Source organism: Aythya fuligula, chromosome 5, assembly GCF_009819795.1.
Source record: "Aythya fuligula isolate bAytFul2 chromosome 5, bAytFul2.pri, whole genome shotgun sequence".
NCBI lineage: Eukaryota > Metazoa > Chordata > Aves > Anseriformes > Anatidae > Aythya > Aythya fuligula.
Genome location: NC_045563.1, coordinates 64,395,607 through 64,414,465, shown reverse-complemented (window position 1 = coordinate 64,414,465; position 18,859 = coordinate 64,395,607). Strand labels below are relative to the sequence as shown.

Below are 18,859 nucleotides of genomic sequence, written 5' to 3'. Positions count from 1 at the left end.
AACATTAGCCCTAGTAAATGTCAAATGACTCAAAAAAATCTTTGGAATATCTGTGGTTGTTGAGATATGCAGATTTTTTTTGAATTTTCACACTACTATCTCAATTTTTCCTCTGATACAATAAAAATCATACTTAAAACTAATTATAACTTCCTACAATGGATTTCTTCTGCCCTTACTTGTACTTCAAAGAGAAAATCCACATTCATTCTCATAGTAAAATGGCAAAGGTAACAGTACAGAAAATCCTGCAAGAGGTCTTCCAAGGCACTGTTCTCTTTTTGGGTGTTTGGCATACACACAGGCCATGCATGATGGCTGTTATGCTGGGAAGACAAGAGCAAATGAAACTAGACCTAAAGCTAGTATATAGTGTATTAAATATCGTAGATATTTTTCTCTAATGAAATGAAACCCATCACTTCTATAAGCCATTCTGTTTTATACTATCGTGAATTGCAGTAAGGTATCTGCAAAATTAAACTAAGATAGGAATTTTAAAACATACTTCATGAAAATGAGTAAGGAAAAAGGTCAACCAGATATCAGATATACCAGATATCAGATATACCAGATATGTCAATCAATATAGTTTGCCTGAATGCAAAACATTCTCAGATACTGTAACCCTCTGTAAAAAGAGAAAGGACCAAATGCTCTGTTCATCTAATGGCACTGATTTATGTGCCAACAAGTACTGTCAACAGAAATAGATGAGGACCTTTTCCAGCACTTGCTGGTCCTGAACTATGTAGCTGCAAGGGCTACTGCTCCCCCTGTAATAGGGAAATATCTACTGACTAAGAGATGTGAAGAACTACATATCCTGCAGTCAGCTCATTCAGTAGGAGACTCAGTGAGTCAATACTTCATCAGAAACACAGAGGACTACAATTGGGCCTGATGTGTGTGTCTCAGTTAAAATCATGCAAGGATTTCTTTGATACCTTCTACTAAGGCCTGTTCTTTATGGCACATAAAAGCCAGTCAGCTTAGAAAGAAACATGGAAGGAGCTGATCTTAAGATTTTGACATCTTTTTGATATACTCTAAGAATCTGCAGCTCCTCTTTGAAAAACTAATTTCTGTGTGGTTGACAGAGCATAAAAGAATCCATCAATAGGGAGATGTTGCCTGTCTCTAAACACAAAATAAACCCGGCTACCATACTACTGCAATGGCAAATAGATGGATTAGAAGTAAGGGAAGCACAGAAAAATGTTCTTTTTGCAGTTCCATAATGCCCCATGAACAGAAATGTTTACTGTCTTTCAGTTCCTCACATCAGGCTAACAACTTCTTGGTTTTCAAGGGTCTCAGCAACCTGTGGGCCTTCAGATGACAAGACACTACAGACATAATGGTTAGGTGCATGAGACCCAGATACCATGAGATCTTAAGGCAGCCCAAAGTGCTGATATAGCACCCTCAAGATCAGAGGCTTCCTCTGGAGTCAGGGAAACAGGCTTCTCCAGGTGACTGTTGATATCTTACATGGGCTAAATCCATTGATTTGGATCTATTTAAGCATTTAAAGTCATTATAAATAAGACCAGGACTGACCTAAAACTTAAACAACTTCTATCCTAACATAAATTGTGAAAGCAATTCTGTAGTCATTTGTACATTGACATATACATACTGTGTAACGAGAATACCAAGCATCATATGTGTGAGCAGAATTTGGCCCAACTAATGTAATGTTTTAGTTCCCTGCAGGAAGGTGCTGGCCTACACTGATTGCTGAAGAGCCAACTACCTACAGTAGTATTCTATATTTCTATAATATTCTGTATCAAAGTAATAATATATTAGATATAATCTGTATATTAGATTTTATATTTATTTTATAGCTATTTAAATCTATACTGTCAAAATATAAGCTGTGAGCCACTCCTACCTGGCAGCATACACTATTTGTGTGAATGTGTTAAAATTATCACATGGGCCTATATTTACATAGGTCACTCTTGATTATATAGCACTTATAATTTACAGAAATTCTTAACATAGGACAGACCTTTGTGTAGAGGTTGGATGTTGTTTAAATGTTTCCATGGTTCTGCATAATTGCATTTCAGCATAAGGATCTCACAATTCTGTGTCAGTTTTATGTTTTTTACAGGTGGAAAATTGAGTCTAAGAGACTTCAAAATCTCCAATACTGTTACACCAATATAACACAGAAATACATGTTTTCAAGTCCAAGTGAAAAACAGTTTCACTGTTCCTAACTTTTTTCTTTTGCATACATAAATCTTCTCTTTAAACAAAGTGCACTCCTGAAAACAATGACAATCAAAATATTTTGGCATTGCTAAGACTTTAAAGAGCATTTCAGCTCAGCAGGATTGCAGAAAAAAATATCACACATTTGTTAATGAACTACTACCAATTACCATAATCAAAGTCTGCAAATGGAAAACTTACATGTCAGACATTGAATAAGCTGAAATTGCTGCTGTTATACATGAGAAGCTCCATCTTGTTTTGCTCAAAAAATGTTGGTTAATTCCTATTGTGCAGCTTTCTCAGAAAGATCAGTAATATTAAAGCTATAACTCAAAGTTCATTTTGACAAAGGTCCAGTTATTTACCTATAGTAAAAGGCAAATAATCATTATTTTCTGTACCTCTAATTCAGAAACGCAGTTAAAAAAACATAGAGGTAAACAAACATTTTAATGAAAATATTTAGAACATATGTGACAGTAACATATCAACTTCTGAGTTCAGAGAATATCCGGATATTATCCTTTGAATTAAATAATGAATTTTCTTTGCAAAAGTTGGTATTTCCTTATTGAGATTTATTTATTACAGAATAATTTCTGTAGCCCCCCAGCAGAAGTCAATATCATCTCGATATTTACGATAGTTGATGTTCACTGAAGACGAATGCAATTGCTTCTTTTCCCTTTATGCTAGTGTTGCACTGGAAAGCACTAATTAAAAATAGAAGCCCTAAAAACTGAAAAATATGTTATGCTTTGTATAATAAGTAGCATACAGCTGTTATGTAGTGTTCTTGCCAGCACTACATTTCTTCAGACCAACAGTCTTAAGAGCTGACTGACAGACTTCCTTTCCCTTTCACCTATACCAGTTTTGCCATAATTGGATGACTATTCAAAAGTCTCTCTCCTACACTAAGCAGTCCAAAGACTTCTAAACAGTAGGCCAATAATTTCTGACTAAGGATTTTTTTCCTTACTGTGTAACCCAGGATTCCAAGAATCTGTGATTGCACTGAAACACTTCTATTAGAAAGGTATCTAAAACTAACATCAAGACTTCTAACAAATGATTAATTTACTCTTCAGCTTGTACCAGTGCAGTTTTTTAATGATTTGTACTATGCCAGGCAGTCTCTACAGATTCTTTATGGAAACATAACTGGTGCTTGACAGCAGTCTAAGGGAAGAATCAATTCCCATTTCTCTTTTATGTCTGTTAAAAATAAAAATAAAATTAAAAGGTAACGGCTTACGTTTGGTCATGATTAGAAAAAAATATTCTTTATAGCCATATAAAATGACCAAAGAATCTTACACTGTAACAGAATCTTTGCAGATGGGCGTAGTTTTAACCTAAAAACAGTGCTTTTGTATCTGAAAGGCTACAGGAATGTTTCTGGAAAATATATATTATTCTTTACGTTGGACATCATGCAGCAAAATACATTAAACATAATTTCAATCAAAGGAACAGATTCTAAATCTTATTTAGCAATAAATTTAAATTTAAAACCTGGAAATCCTGTGTTCCAACAACTAAAAGAAAAACAAGTCATTCTTTTACTTTTTAATACTATGCTAATACAAATAATACGGGGAAACTATTATACAGGTGTGCTATCCTGAAATGTGTACTTTAGGAAAAAAAAAAAAAAAAGAGGACGAGGAAGATATCTTCCTTGAACAAAATTAAGTGAACAAGCTGCAAAGTGTATTTGGTGGAATGTTCAATAATACATATTTAAAGCAGAGTATCACATTATAGTAAGACTGAAAGAATAAGTAGCAACATCAGTTTGTACCCATAAAATTCAAACCTAACTAAATAAATTAATCAGATTAAGTGCTTGAATAAGTCTGTTCTTTTTAGCTGTGATGTGAACAGTATTTAACTGTTTCTCCCCATGCATATTTCTCATAATTAGAATGCAACCATCTTACCATGGACAGTAAATATTCTTCCCCTCCCCAGATTAGAAAAGATATACATAAAAACGTTAAAATAGGAAGTTTTTGTATGAAGCATCTATGTTTGACTTCAAGTCTAACTTGAACTACAGTTACTAAATCTTTTTTCACTGCTGTTCCACCTATTACAAAACAGTGTGATGATGCAGTTATTATTCAGACATGGATCCTCTGAGAAGATAACCAAGTACCTTCCTTGAAACTTTTTTTTTTTTTTCATAATATGTATTAGTGTTACATAGCCTTAGCTTTAAACCTTCTATGAAAATAGATGTGTGTGAATAGTCAATTAAAGATTCTTCAGATAAATGGTTTAGCTCCTTTTAGGACAAAGATGCAGAGGAATACTGATGAAAAATATGCTAGTTATGATGCTTTCTTTGTTAAGACGTCCCAAATTAATTCTTCACTCCACGTTCCTGTATTTGGTAAACAAGTTGTATAGTACTCTTAGTGTAGATTTCAAGTCACAATTTACAATATCTAGAAAAAAAACAAGGAAAAAACTATTAGTAACTTCATAAGCCAAAACATTTTCAGATGAAGTGCCCCTTCTCTATTTCCTCTCTTTGCTCAGATTCATATCCATAAACATTAGAATCACAAAAATAGTAAAAAAGAGTAGAAATATAAGCAAATAACATGTAAACTGTCAACTCAAACATAATTTTCTCAACCACTTTCAGTTAGGAAAATAAATGGCTAATGCTGATGATGTAGAAATGCAACCAAATTGTAAAGGCCCATGAGACAACTTGTACATAGTATCACATATACTGACAGGACTGAATCTTCAGTTGGTTGTGGCCAAAAAGTAACAACCTCAAAAATAAATAAATAAATAAATAAATACAATAAATAAAAAAAAAACAGACAAGAACAAATTGAACTTTTCTGTAGGGATTTTGCAGGTCTTGGCCCATATTAGGCTGCAACTTCCTTTATTAGGCCTAATTTTGGCAAGATAATCAGATGCAAGGTTAAAATCTGAAAATTTCCAAAGGATCTAAAAAGCTAGGTATACAAGTGCCCCTTGAAAACTTTTCTGAAAACGCTTTAGGTTAGCTGATGTGCATGGCTGAATCAGTTGTTATACACTCAACATCTAAGGTAAATGATTTATGTGAAACAAAAAGCTAATGAATACCTGCTGTTTCCAAGGGAAGTTGTTGAGAAAGTCAATATTATTATACAAGAAATCTATAAAACAAACTGACATGTACTACTATAGCAGCCTACATTAGTGCTTCAAGAAATATTCAGTTCTCAAATAGGGATCTTAGAATTGCCCATCAGAAAGGTCCCATCTCTTTCTGTTGACTGTATAGGAACTCAGCCTCCTAACTTTGGTCCTTGGAATTGGCCACGAAGGCAGAGGGCAGATGGTGTGCATACTCCCACTGTTCTCAAAGCCTCCAAGTAAACCTAGTAAATTGTGTATGTAATCACCAGGTGGTTTTGTCGGTTTTGCCATTATATTTATCTATACTGATGCTTCTCACAGATTGCAAAGGGGTTGTACTTTGAACTATACATCCAGTCAGAGCTATGCATGGTGTCCTAAAGTATGCTAATTGAAGGGCTAAAGATATTAGCCACATGGCACACTGACACCTGTGGACAAAATGAAAACAATCAAACCTAGATGTCATGATTAAATTATGCATGAAACCATGGTTTTGTGACTTTTAATAAACCAGATCAAAAATGCTTACTATAAAATGGAGAAAAAATGCTAAAAGCTACAGGAAGGGCATGTTGCCCTACAACATCATGTTACACTCTGTATGGAACACTGTATATATCTCAGGAAGTTTCCTCTTTGATGCCAACAGCAAGCTGCATAACACCTTCATTTCCTAATACAGAACTTCAAATGAATGAAGAGATAAATTGACAGGTATTTGCCAAGTCACCATAAAATTCCACCACCACAACAGAATTCCACAGAAAGGTCCACACTAAAAAGCAGTGTGCTCACAGAGGAAGATGAGTTATTTCCATTGCTAATTGTGTTTGACTAACATAAAGCATTTTACTGGTTGAAATTTTCAAAAAGAGAAACTTAAGTTTGGCTTTTCAAGAAGCAATCTGAAAAAGCTCAAACTGCAAATGAATTTGTTATAGACTCAGTAGATTAATGTTCTGGCAATTTTTAAAGTAAGAGGTCATGGAAAGCTTTTTAAAACCCTTTCAATTATATTGCAAACAAGCCAAATAAACTGTTGACCCCATAAAAATCATTGGTTTTCATACTCACTTACTTAACCACATTCTTTTTTCCACTAAATATGTTTTTCATATTCTGAAGCACTTTTCAGCATTTTTTTTTCCCCAAGAACCTCAAAGAAACAGTGCAGGAATTTAAAGAGTATTTAGTATATACTTCTGGGGTAAGATCCTTTTCAATACTCTTTAGCTCTCTGGAAATTTTAAGTATGGGCACTGTGCCCAATGTAACAACACATAAAACAGATGTGTTTTTCCATTCACATTGGGCAGGAAGTTTCATATTAAGTATTTCAATAATTGCACAAGAAATGTCTTATATATGCTGAAATATCCTTATGGCTTGATTTATACTGGAAAAATTAGCTGTCCCCTAGAGCAATAAATACCTGAAAAATTAAATGCCATAAGAATTTTAAACCTCCATGGGGAGTAAGGGATCACAGGTACTCTGTTTTACTTGGATCCATGGATTTCACTATTTCCCCCTTTTCTTTTTGATGATCTTGGAGGTCTCTTCCAACCTAGATGAATCTGTGGTTCTATCTGTGGTTCTATGACTTTTTCAAACATAAAAATTTGTGACACAGTCACCACTGGTGTAGTTATGCATGATTGTGGATAAGAGTTCAAGCAACCAATGAAAGTGAAAAAAATGGGCTGAGTAAATCCAGATTAAATGCACAAGCAGCATAGGCTTAATCCTGAGACAATTTTTGTGTGTGCATGCCTACTGCTGTTAAGATGGAACACATACAGCAAATCAAGGGTCTTATATCCAGCCTGAAAAGTTGGATTTAAACCTTGCATTTATGTGACTGAGGAAGCGTGGAATCCTGGTCCTGCTAATGTCAGCAACAAAACCTTCACTGAAGACATGCTTTACTTTCAGTTTCTAGCTCTAAATCTGATTTAAAATATGCATGATTAGGTCCTGCATTCCAAGACAGTTAAGTGAACATTTTAATATTTTTTTTCCACGACACCTACATCTTTTAAGAAAATCGAGTACGTTACACTGGAATACATGTACTTGAGGTTTAGCATAAAGATGTGGAACGGGAAAATGGAGTAATTAGAGCAATTCATATTTGCAAGTGACACCGTTCACAATTACTTTCTTCTACTTTCATTGGATATCTGAATATTACTGCATGTGATTGGTCACACAAATATTACCCCGGTCATTCAAGAAATCAAGCCTTGCAACATTTGAACAAGGGTATCTATTAGTCACATAAATTGCAGCACTACCTGAGCACTTCAAAATGCATCTTGCCTTTCTTGTATTACCATTTTAACCTTAATTTATTCATATCACAACCCCATGAGAAAAGGTCTGGATCCAACACAAAGTTCTAGAGAAATACCAGGAAAAGTGGAATAGATACCTTCTGGTCTTGGCTTTGGTTTTTCCAATCCACTATCTTGCATTAGCTCAAATGCAAAGGATACATTGAGGACCTAGTAATGTAATATAAGAAATCATTAGGATGATCTATAAACAGTATACTATAAATGTTCGAAAAAAAAAAACGCTTGGAAGGGAAAAAAAATAAATATCAGGGCTCTACATATCAATTTAGACAATCCATTGTTGTTGTGTTTTTTTTTTTCTGTGTGGTGATGGTGGTTTCAAAAAATAGAGAAATAATTGAAAACTAACATCTGAACTAATATTTCACAGAGAAAAAAAATACTTAACAATAAGAATAACCCAACTCCCCCAAGTTTAAAAACTGGAATGTGATGGCTCATGATGTGCTTGTCTTGAACAGACATTGGAATTGCTTGGATAGCAACAGACACTGCAGTAACGGTTGGTCTTAAAATGATGCATAGTACATATATGCCTTCATGCTTCCAAAAAACATTAAACCTTTGAAATGTCAAATTCTTTGATTTTTAGACTTAAAAAATCAGTTCTGTCATCAATTCATGTGTATGGTTCTTTACACAATTAATGGACAGTAAGTCTGGCTCAATGACAGCATCACACAATGGTTGCCAAAATCAGTTAATATTTGCTAGACACCCCGTCATTAATATAATTCTCCCTTTTATTCTGAATAACCAGTAACACAGAGATCTGAAAAATGCCTGGAAATGGTTATGAGTATAGCCCTCTTCTGATTTCAGCTACTTACATGAAGCCTATGCTGGAAAGTTCGTATCATCCTTGTACTACTAGACATTTTTGTTTCTTTGTTTTTAACAGGAAAAAAAAATATAATTACCTTTTGTTCAAAACTATCAGGAGTCAAAAAAAAGCTGTGGAGAGGAACAAAATAGCCTTCTAGGAGACCCATTAGCAGGACTAAATACACACCATCTGCAAACTGTAGAAAAGATATTTCTCAATATATTTTCTGAATATACAATAAAGTTCCTGGAGAGAGCAGTGGTCAGTGGCTTTGATCTATGCTTTTGCTTTTTATTCTGCTGGTTGCAGGCAATCAGAAAAGACACCTCTCAATATATCAAATGGCATGCACTCCCTGAGCAGAAGGAAGCAGAATGAATGTGCAATCTCATGACCACACGGAAATTCAATATGTTGAAGGAAATAAAGGAACAAATAATCATCTTCTATGTTTTACAAGTTTGTGTGAATCTAATTTTCAGTGTATGCAATGACGTATAGAAGGTAACTAATTGCTATGATACATGTTCATCTCAATCTAAAAATTAGAAACATCTGTAAGACTTTGTTAAAGGCACTATTAACCTTGTAGCATCAGGTCTATCGATGCACTGAGATATTCTCCTAATCAAAGAGAAAAAAAAAAGCACCTTTAAAAAAAAAAAAAAGATGGAGAGCAACATTTTGCTCAGTCAGATAATGACAGGACAAGGGGGAATGGTTTTTGCTCCATCAGATAATGACAGGACAAGAGGGGTGATTTAGATTAGAGGTTAGGAGGAAATTCTTCACCCAGCATGTGGTGAGGCACCGGAACAAGTTGCCCAGAGAAGCTGTGGATGCCCCATCCCTGGAGTTCAAGGCCAGGTTGGATGGGGCCCTGGGCAACCTGATTTAGTGGGTGGCATCCCTGCCTTTAAGGTCCCTTCCAACATGAGTCATTCTGTGATTTGATAATTAGTGATGGACTTGGTGGTGTTATGCTGACAGTTGAACTTGATGATCTCAAGGGTCTTTTCCAACCTAAATGATTCTATGATTCGGCCTTCCTGAGGTAGCTCATTTTCTCTCAATTGATAGAAATACAGTCTCTCATCTTAGAGAATGCTGTTTTGGATACACACTTAAGGTGTTTCTCAGCACATTTAAATAATACATTTTTTTTCCAAAGGTAAACAATGCAATGTACAGTCACAGTGACATCTTTCTGAAAGCCCTTACACATTCTTTCCATCTAAATCTCAATTTTACCTTTGAATAATCTCTACTGGAGTGATAGTTATTCAAATTAACCCTGTTCATAACAACATGAAACATGACATAAAATAAACTGTCTTGAAAACACCATTTTTTTTCTGATAGTGTGGATGGCATCCTTCCTGTCTGACCTTGTAATTTTCTTATGGTAACTGCTGCAATTGTTCATATAGCGATTTATTAAAACCACAGAATAAACTTTTCTTTTAGCTTCTTTCCACCCAATTTAGCAACTTAGAACAAGAAAGAAGACTGTATACCACATTATTTCTGTGGTGCAATCTAGCCTGCAGACCAGCTGTACAGCTGCCTATACACTTGAGCAGGTTTAATCTCACTAAATAGTCATTGCAATCCCACGGGATTACTGGCATGTGTAAAGGTAGGCAGGAAACAACTGTTCAGATTGAAATTGTATCAAACCAAGCAGACAAAGGCTGACCAAAACAAACACAGGTTCTCCCAACAGCATTTACCAGCACCCAAGAGGTAGCATCTGTTAAATACATTTTATGCTAATGAAAGTAAAAAACTGCTCTAAGAGAAATTTGGCTGCCCTTATGATTTCTATGCTTAATTGTTGAGGGTTTTACTCATACGAACATATTTAAAATTGAAGGGCTTTCCAGTGAAGTAACATCTTAGAATCCTATCAATAAAAGGTCAAAGGAATTTGTCAATAAAGATGGAGTCATAACAGTGCAGGTATCCCTCCCCTTCAACATAGGCTATAAAATCCTACCTGGGTCTCCAGTTCAGTGACCTCCAAATTCAATTTATTGAGATGCTTGTTCACAAATGTGATGAGAGTCTGAAATGTGAAAATAGTTTAGTGAAGGTCTATTCAATAGGGCAGAAGTTCCATGCATGCCATGCATGGAATGAACTCCACTCAGAACAGAACTTGCACGAGCAAAGAGACTACAATACAATATTTTTTTAAGTTTTAAAACTGAAATACTACATTAAAAAATCTTTTTTTGTTTTTTTTTTTTTTTTTTTTTTTTTTTTTTTTTTTAAGAATGATGAACAGAAATAAAGTGAACATGATGTATATAAATACAAATTTCACTGTTTCGTAAAAGAGATAATAATTCAAAAAAAAACTTGTGGCAGAGTGTAGGGAAGTGGGTAATTGGACTCCACTCAAATTAGACAGCAACCAAAATAAAATACTCTAGGTCAACCACTGGCAGTGATAAACTGTGTAACTCTTTGGCATCAGTGAACTTAATCAACCCAGTTGAGTTTTAATCAACATATACTTTGTGAGAACTCCTTTTTGATGAAAACTTTGATGATAACTGTATCTTTTCTGCGTTCCAAAGTTAATTTCAGGCTGCTAAATATTTACAAAAACTGACATTATATTCATGAATTTGTATTTTTCTTTCCAGCATAAAGCTTAGTGGTATTTAATGTATACAAACTATGCCAATGTTATATTACGTACACACACACACAACGTATACTCACACAAGCATGTAGATACATATTATGTATTTTAAAAATAAATACTTCTAACCTTTTTTACTACATTGAGCTTGTCTGGAGCATGGTCAAATAAAGTGTCAAATGCATCTCTTTCTGAAAAAAATCAGAGATGTTAATGTACCTATCAGCAGTTGTCTAGATGCAGGATAAACACTTATTAAAGCACACGCTTATTTGAGACAAGACTCAGCAAAATGTTTCAATATAGTCTCTTTGTATTCCAAGTACCATGTATTTTGCATATTTCTCTCTTGCCCTATGTTGCTATTATTTAGGGAAAGCATCGTTTTCAAGTATGACTCAAATTACCTAATTATCTAGGTAATTAGAGGTAACTATTGTTACCTAGAGGTAACTAGAGTTACCTAGGTAATTTCCTAGGGTGGAATACTTATGCATAAAACCCTGAACAGCCAGATACAGGGAGTTAGGTAACCTGCTTACTTTGTTAAGAAGAACATGAGTTTACTTCTGGAGTCACATCTACAGACGAAAATTTTCCACAAGGGCCACAATATGTGGGTATCACCCAGTGGATTGCATTGTGGAGTGCTACACTGTATTAACCTCAGGCAAGCTTACAATTATACAGCTGCAAAACAATCTTTCTTATAGATGTTTTTCGACCATTCTGATAATGCAATTTCGTACATGAGTAGTAGGACAGGCAACATCGGGCAGAATTACTGCAACAGTACTGTGGTTACCTTCTGAAGGTGAAAAAAAGAAAAAAAAAAAAAAGAAAACTTTTCAGAGAACTGAGTGATAGAGAACGACTCAGAAAAAGCTACATTCATATTCCTGAATGAAAACTGCTAAAGTACATCCAAAGGTTATTTGTAGAAGTGTGACTTTAAAGGAAGTAAGACTGCACTGCGATATCATGGGAAAAAGGTCATGCATGTAGCTTTTTAACTCAGCAGTAAAGCAATTGTTGAAACAATGTAAGAAGCAAATGCTAAATTCTTGGTGGAACTCCATCTAAACTCCTCATAGATGTTTTCTGTTGGCCAGGCGTTTGGCCAGTCTCAACACTAATCATGAAACATTCTAGGTACAGGAACCTGGTGAATAACAACCCAAAGTCAGTAAAGCGTAAGTAGGTAACATATGCAAGAATGCCAACAAGTACAGCAGCTGGTTTACCATAAGACATCATTTCATATTATGCTGTGAACTTATGACCATTAATACCATTACAGTAATGCTCTGGATGTTAAACCATAAAGCATCTGCAAATTAACATGTGCTGAAAAGTACTGAAATGCGTTTTAAAGATGGTCAGACTGACTTTAATGCTTTTCTCCCTTTGTTAACTGTCACAACAGTCTGTGGCACATACATTCATATATTTGCCAGGTCAATTATAAATCCTCTACTTCCTTGCAGGTTGATCAAAATGACCACCCATTGCAAAACTAATGTCTACTCTGGATGCCTTAAGAAAAAGTAAACAATCAAATGAACTTACCGTGCCTTCCTGAAAATGCCCTAAGGAAAAAAAAAAAAGTTTACATATATGATTCTCTTGCACACGTTGTCCTGCAAAATAAAACAGCATTATGCGGCCAGATCTTCAGCTTGGTGAAAACTGGAGGAGATTCATGGAATTAAGAAAACCTTCATTAAATTACTCCAGATGAGACTCCGGATTAGTCTGGAGACTAATCAGCATAATATCTCCTGGCTTCAGAAAAGTTTCATGGAAAGGCCAGATCTCATGTTTCCTACTGCTGAACCAAATCAACACACCTTGCCAGTGAAGAATGCTTTTTCATGTTAATTTTCTGAAAACTTTCCCTTTGCTTTAAAGATGCATTTGTCACATGAGCTGCAATACAAATTGCAGCCAGAACAATACTTGGACTACCTTATTAAGAAGTACAGCATTTTGCTCTAGTTGATCCCTCATATAAATATTACACAAATAAATCCATAAAGGTTAATAAAAAAGTTATTAGTCTGGATTCTCTCCAATCTATTAGAAACTAGGATATTCTATGATTGTTTCCTATTGGTTTGGAATAACTTTTCTGTTACAAATGGCTTGATGAGATTACATGTACAGGGCTTACTACTGTCACTTTACATCCCCAAAGTCCAAACAACTAAAAAATAGTCACATTGTACTCCTTTTTGACAGAATCAAGTTGTTCTTTATCAAATAAATACCAACATAAAAGAGATATATCTTTCTAGTTTGTTTGATGGCATTCTGAATACAATAATAAGAAATGCAATAAATGCAGAACTAAATAATAATAAATATAAAATACAGAGATTTTGAATATCTTCACCCTGTCTTCTCTTTTATCCTGGTCTACTGCTTTTAATTCCCTAGCTCTGAATTTCCACATCCTTTTGTATTTTTAGATGCATATTTGTAGCTCTTGCAAGGACTGAAATACAATCACTGGCTGATGCATCATCTTCCTTGGAACCCCAATACCAAAATCTAAATATCAGCAAATGGTTGAATTTCTGAGACACATCTGTGTTCAATTACTAAATTACTGGCAGAAGTGGTGTTGACATACTCAGTGTTACCGGTTATTTCCTCTTGGATTTGACGAGACTGGAGGATTCCTTCTCGTTTCTGGAAAAAAAAAAAAAAAAAGTAACATTTTTCTCAGTAAAGTTTAATGTTTAGGGTACAGTAAAATATATTTGTGATGTGTTTGATTTGTATAAACATAATTAGATATGAAATCTACAAAATAAGAACTTTTTTAAACAAACTTACAGTAATGTATTATTTCTCCTTTCAGGTATTTCAAAAAACTCTCTTGTACAGTAACAAGAAACTTGAAACTCAACCTGTAGAAGGAAGTATTTCTTTTCCTTTTTTCATTGTTCTTAACTCACTTTTCTTTTAAAGGCCCCAATTCAGCAAGATATTTGAAACACCTAAACACATATGCAAGTCTTTTAGTAGATGTGTATCCTGGTGAGATGAATTAAACCTTGTATTTCAATCAATATTGTGGCAGAGGGTGCCATCATCTTTCTTCATCTTTGGTGAAATCTTGCCCCTAGGCTACCCATTCTTTCTGCCCTGTTCATACACTTTTTTCTTTCTTTTTTTTTTTTTTTTTTAACCTTAGCATTTTTCTTTTGTGACTTCTCTCAACACAAAGGGCTCTATTTGCTTGTGATGGAAAACCAAAATGTAGGATAATCCTTTCACTGCATGCTCCAAAGCCTGGCCATCTTTATGTTAACATATGCATTAGCTCCAATGCTCTTCCAATGCAAGAAGCCCTTTGTATATGGTGGTTAGCAGCCTGTGCATAGAAGTTGTGCACAAAATGGCAGAAGCCAACTCAAATGGTTGCAGTTTGTCACAAAACGAAGGAGTTGAAAAATGTGACATTGTTTCCAGGATGAAGATTATAGTCATATGGTGGTGGTATACATACCACACATGTGTTTTGCCTCACTTCATGTTCTTTCTGTTAATTCTGTTCACTGGAATTAGTAAAATTTTGCAATACAGAAAGAAATGCCAAGCAAATGCTGACGGCTGCATATAAAGTCTAGACATTAGGCAATGAATCACGATTCTTCACTCCGCGTCACACAAGGAAATGAGAAAAATAATTTTATTGTGGTCCTAGATTTGTATTCTTTGTAGAAAAGAGAAAAGCAGAATAGCATTTTGAAAAAGTCCTTCATGGCATGTGAACTGGAGCTACTGTTCTTACCTACTTTGAAGAAGAGGTGTGAGGGATGTATGTGAGGGTGTATGAAGCGCTGAGAATTTGGCCAGGCTTGTCTCAATTACTTCAAAAATGCATTAATAAAATATATATATATGGATATAATATATATATAAATAATATATATATTATTATTATAAATATATATAATATCTATAATATATATTATAGATATAATATAAATAATATATATATATATATATATATATACATATATAATATATATATAAATATATATATATGGAATGACCGGCAGCGCAGCCCCGAGCGCAGCACGCAGCGCAGCGCAGCACAAGTGATTTTACGCGCAGGGCCGGTGCGCGGAGGGTTGCACGCAGGAAGGGCTGCTCGGAGTTTTTCGTGCACGGGGCCGCGGATGCGGAGAGCCGGGCGGCCGCCGCGCCGCCATGGGCCCTAAACCGCGCAGCGCAGCGCGTGGGCGCGCGCAAGCCGAGCGCGCAATTTGCGCCCTGACCATGTCCGGAGGGGCGAGCCCGGCCCCGGCCCCTGGGAGCCGTCGCTTCGTCTGTGTTGGTGTCCCAATTAATGGATTCTGACATGGATTATGAGAGGCCAAATTATTTTTTTTATGGGGCCGGATGGGATCCACCCAAGGGTACTGAGAGAACTGGCAGAGGAGCTGGCCAAGCCACTGTCCATCATTTATCAGCAGTCCTGGCTATCAGGGAAGGTCCCAGTTGACTGGTGGCTAGCAAATGTGACACCCATCTACAAGAAGGGCCGGAGGGCAGACCCGGGAAACTATCACCCTGTCAGTTTGACCTCAGTGCCAGGGAAGCTCATGGAGCAGATCCTCCTGAGAGTCATCACGCAGCACTTGCAGGGCAAGCAGGCAATCAGGCCCAGTCAGCATGGCTTTATGAAAGGCAGGTCCTGCTTGACGAACCTGATCTCCTTCTATGACAAAGTGACGCGCTGGGTGGATGAGGGAAAGGCTGTGGATGTGGTCTACCTTAACTTCAGCAAGGCTTCTGACAGCGTTTCCCACAGCATTCTCCTCAAGAAACTGGCTGCTCTTGGCTTGGACTGGCGCACACTTTGTTGGGTTAGAAACTGGCTGGATAGCCGGGCCCAAAGAGTCGTGGTGAATGGAGTTAAATCCAGTTGGAGGCCGGTCACTAGTGGCATTCTCCAGGGCTCGGTGCTGGGGCTGGTCCTCTTTAATATCTTCATTGATGATCTGGATGAGGGCATCGAATGCACCCTCAGTAAGTTCGCAGATGACACCAAGTTAGGTGCGTGTGTCGATCTGCTTGAGGGTAGGAAGGCTCTGCAGGAGGATCTGGATAGGCTGCACCGATGGGCTGAGGTCAACTGCATGAAGTTCAACAAGGCCAAGTGCCGGGTCCTGCACCTGGGGCGCAATAACCCCAAGCAGAGCTACAGGCTGGGAGAGGAATGGTTGGAGAGCTGCCAGGCAGAGAAGGACCTGGGAGTGATGGTGGATAGTCAGCTGAATATGAGCCAGCAGTGGGCTCAGGTGGCCAAGAAGGCCAACAGCATCCTGGCTTGCATCAGAAACAGTGTGACCAGCAGGGCTAGGGAGGTGATCGTCCCCCTGTACTCAGCTCTGGTGAGGCCGCACCTCGAGTACTGTGTTCAGTTTTGGGCCCCTCGCTACAAGAAGGACATGGAGGTGCTTGAGCGGGTCCAGAGAAGGGCGACGAAGCTGGTGAGGGGCCTGGAGAACAAGTCCTACGAGGAGCGGCTGAGGGAGCTGGGCTTGTTCAGCCTGGAGAAGAGGAGGCTCAGGGGCGACCTTATCGCTCTCTATGGGTACCTCAAGGGAGGCTGTAGCGAGGTGGGGGTTGGTCTGTTCTCCCACGTGCCTGGTGACAGGACGAGGGGGAATGGGCTTAAGTTGAGCCAGGGGAGTTTTAGGCTGGATGTTAGGAAGAACTTCTTTACTGAAAGGGTTGTTAGACATTGGAACAGGCTGCCCAGGGAAGTGGTGGAGTCACCATCCCTGGAAGTCTTTAAAAGATGTTTAAATGTAGAGCTTAGGGATATGGTTTAGTGGACTGTTAGTGTTAGGTCAGAGGTTGGACTCGATGATCTTGAGGTCTCTTCCAACCTAGAAATTCCGTGATTCTGTGGATATATAAGGATCACGCTTACTTTCAGCAAGGAACTCACACTTAGCATCCTCTCATTTACTTCAGAGTGGCACTTAGAACAATCTGAACTGTCCTTTTAGACAGATGACAGTTTCAGGTGGGTTTCTTAATATTTTTTAAGCCCTGTTACTAAATATCTTGCATATAGTTAAAACACTTTCAAGGAGGAGCTCTAAACATAAAGACAGAGAGGTGTCCTGTGTGTTACATACTGAACGGAGCATAGATCAGCTGCTAATGCCCCTTCTGTCATACATCTTGAAAGTCTGAAGAAAATTTGCATCATTTAGGGCTGTCTTCATCTTCAGGTTGTGCAGACAACAAATAAGCATTTGTACTTGAAGTTACAGTCTAGTTCAAGTTAAAATTACACTCTGGCTTCTTTGTTTGTTTGCTTTTGTTTTTCTCTTAGCTGCAGGGTGAAGGGAAGATTTTATTCCTTGATGGTGATTCTGATGTGCCAATAACGGATTCTGGAGCAAAAGCCCTATCACTCTGCTCTCTTAGAGGGGGTGAGCATCACAGCAATGGCAATTTCATTTCTCAGTGCTCAGTCTGCTGATACTAGGGAAGAAAAAGGCTTCTAAAACTCTACCTTCACTCTGCAAATGCCCAACATGGCCTAAAACATTCTCTAGTATCAACATAAAACATATTTCACTTTTTGATAAACTGATATTAATATGAACAGGAATTCTGAACCTCTATCCTACTGTCAACAAAAATGGAATTTCCACATTACCCAAACACAACATGCATCTGCTGGACACCAGCATGTGTCAAGACAGACTTTCCTATGCTTTGTACTTGTAAGATGACTGGTGAAAATGTCCCAACAACGTGAATCAACCTCAGAAATACTAGTCTAAGTACATTCTCTACGCAGGCTGCTTCCCATATATCTTTTTCACTTTTAAAAACTCTCAAATTCAAAAGTGACCCTAACACTGATATCACTTGTTGTGAAGTTGTTTAAAACTTGACAGAGAATTACACAATAGTCCCCAAAATAAAAAGAAATGCTAGTGAGGAGTGAAAGGCTGTTCAGCAAAGTTCCATAAAGATAAAAGGGGCTAGAACTAAAATAACAAACAAAAATGAACAACTACTATTTGAAACATACTGAGAAATAAGGCATGAATTCAAAGATTCCCTGTAAAATGGAAAACCTGGACTCACATTCCAGTGACCACAGAAGACTTTATTTGGATAGGCTTAACATTTTGCTCCCTCATAGCTGAAAGACTGCACACTAAAGGCCAAGATCTTCCTGATTACTTATCATTTTAATTTGGCAACTACTCCTAGAATGACAAAAGGAAAAATCTGAAAGCTGGGTAGCATGTCTAGACATGGAAAGGATCTCTTCACCTCTATTTGCATCAACTGCACACCATCAGTTTTCTGTAACTGAGGGCCAACTGCTTAGTTTCTCTCACAAAGTCCCACTTGGAAAATCTTCCCGATGTTTGAATGGGTTTTCCCTCTGTACTGTTGCTACATATTTAATCTGGTGGACCGTGTTTTGTAACTGCCCCACCAAGACGAAGTGCAGAACCATTCTGGAGCTTGACACCATTTGTCATAGGTTCAAAAAAAGATTTCCTGGGAACCTGCAGGCAATGCTGCTCAGAAACAATTCAGACTCGATTTCAGAGAGGCTGTGGGATCAAT

The 18,859-nt window shown here is 37.1% G+C and overlaps 1 protein-coding gene across 4 annotated transcripts in view; it reads right to left on the bottom strand.

Annotated features, from left to right (window-relative positions):
* Window positions 1-2,040: 2,040 nt before the first annotated feature.
* The window catches only part of PARVA (parvin alpha), a 66,325-nt gene continuing 49,506 nt past the window's right edge, over window positions 2,041-18,859 (bottom strand). For 3 of the 4 annotated variants that reach the window (XM_032187631.1, XM_032187634.1, XM_032187633.1), the window contains exons 7-13: window positions 13,866-13,924; window positions 12,800-12,819; window positions 11,360-11,421; window positions 10,577-10,645; window positions 8,672-8,773; window positions 7,826-7,898; window positions 2,041-4,688 (exon numbers count right to left, since the gene is read on the bottom strand). In XM_032187631.1, the coding sequence (XP_032043522.1) occupies window positions 4,612-4,688; window positions 7,826-7,898; window positions 8,672-8,773; window positions 10,577-10,645; window positions 11,360-11,421; window positions 12,800-12,819; window positions 13,866-13,924 (462 nt within the window). In that variant the 3' untranslated portion in view covers window positions 2,041-4,611. The remainder of the gene's footprint in view (window positions 4,689-7,825; window positions 7,899-8,671; window positions 8,774-10,576; window positions 10,646-11,359; window positions 11,422-12,799; window positions 12,820-13,865; window positions 13,925-18,859) is intronic. The other variant, XM_032187632.1, reaches the window with a different exon arrangement.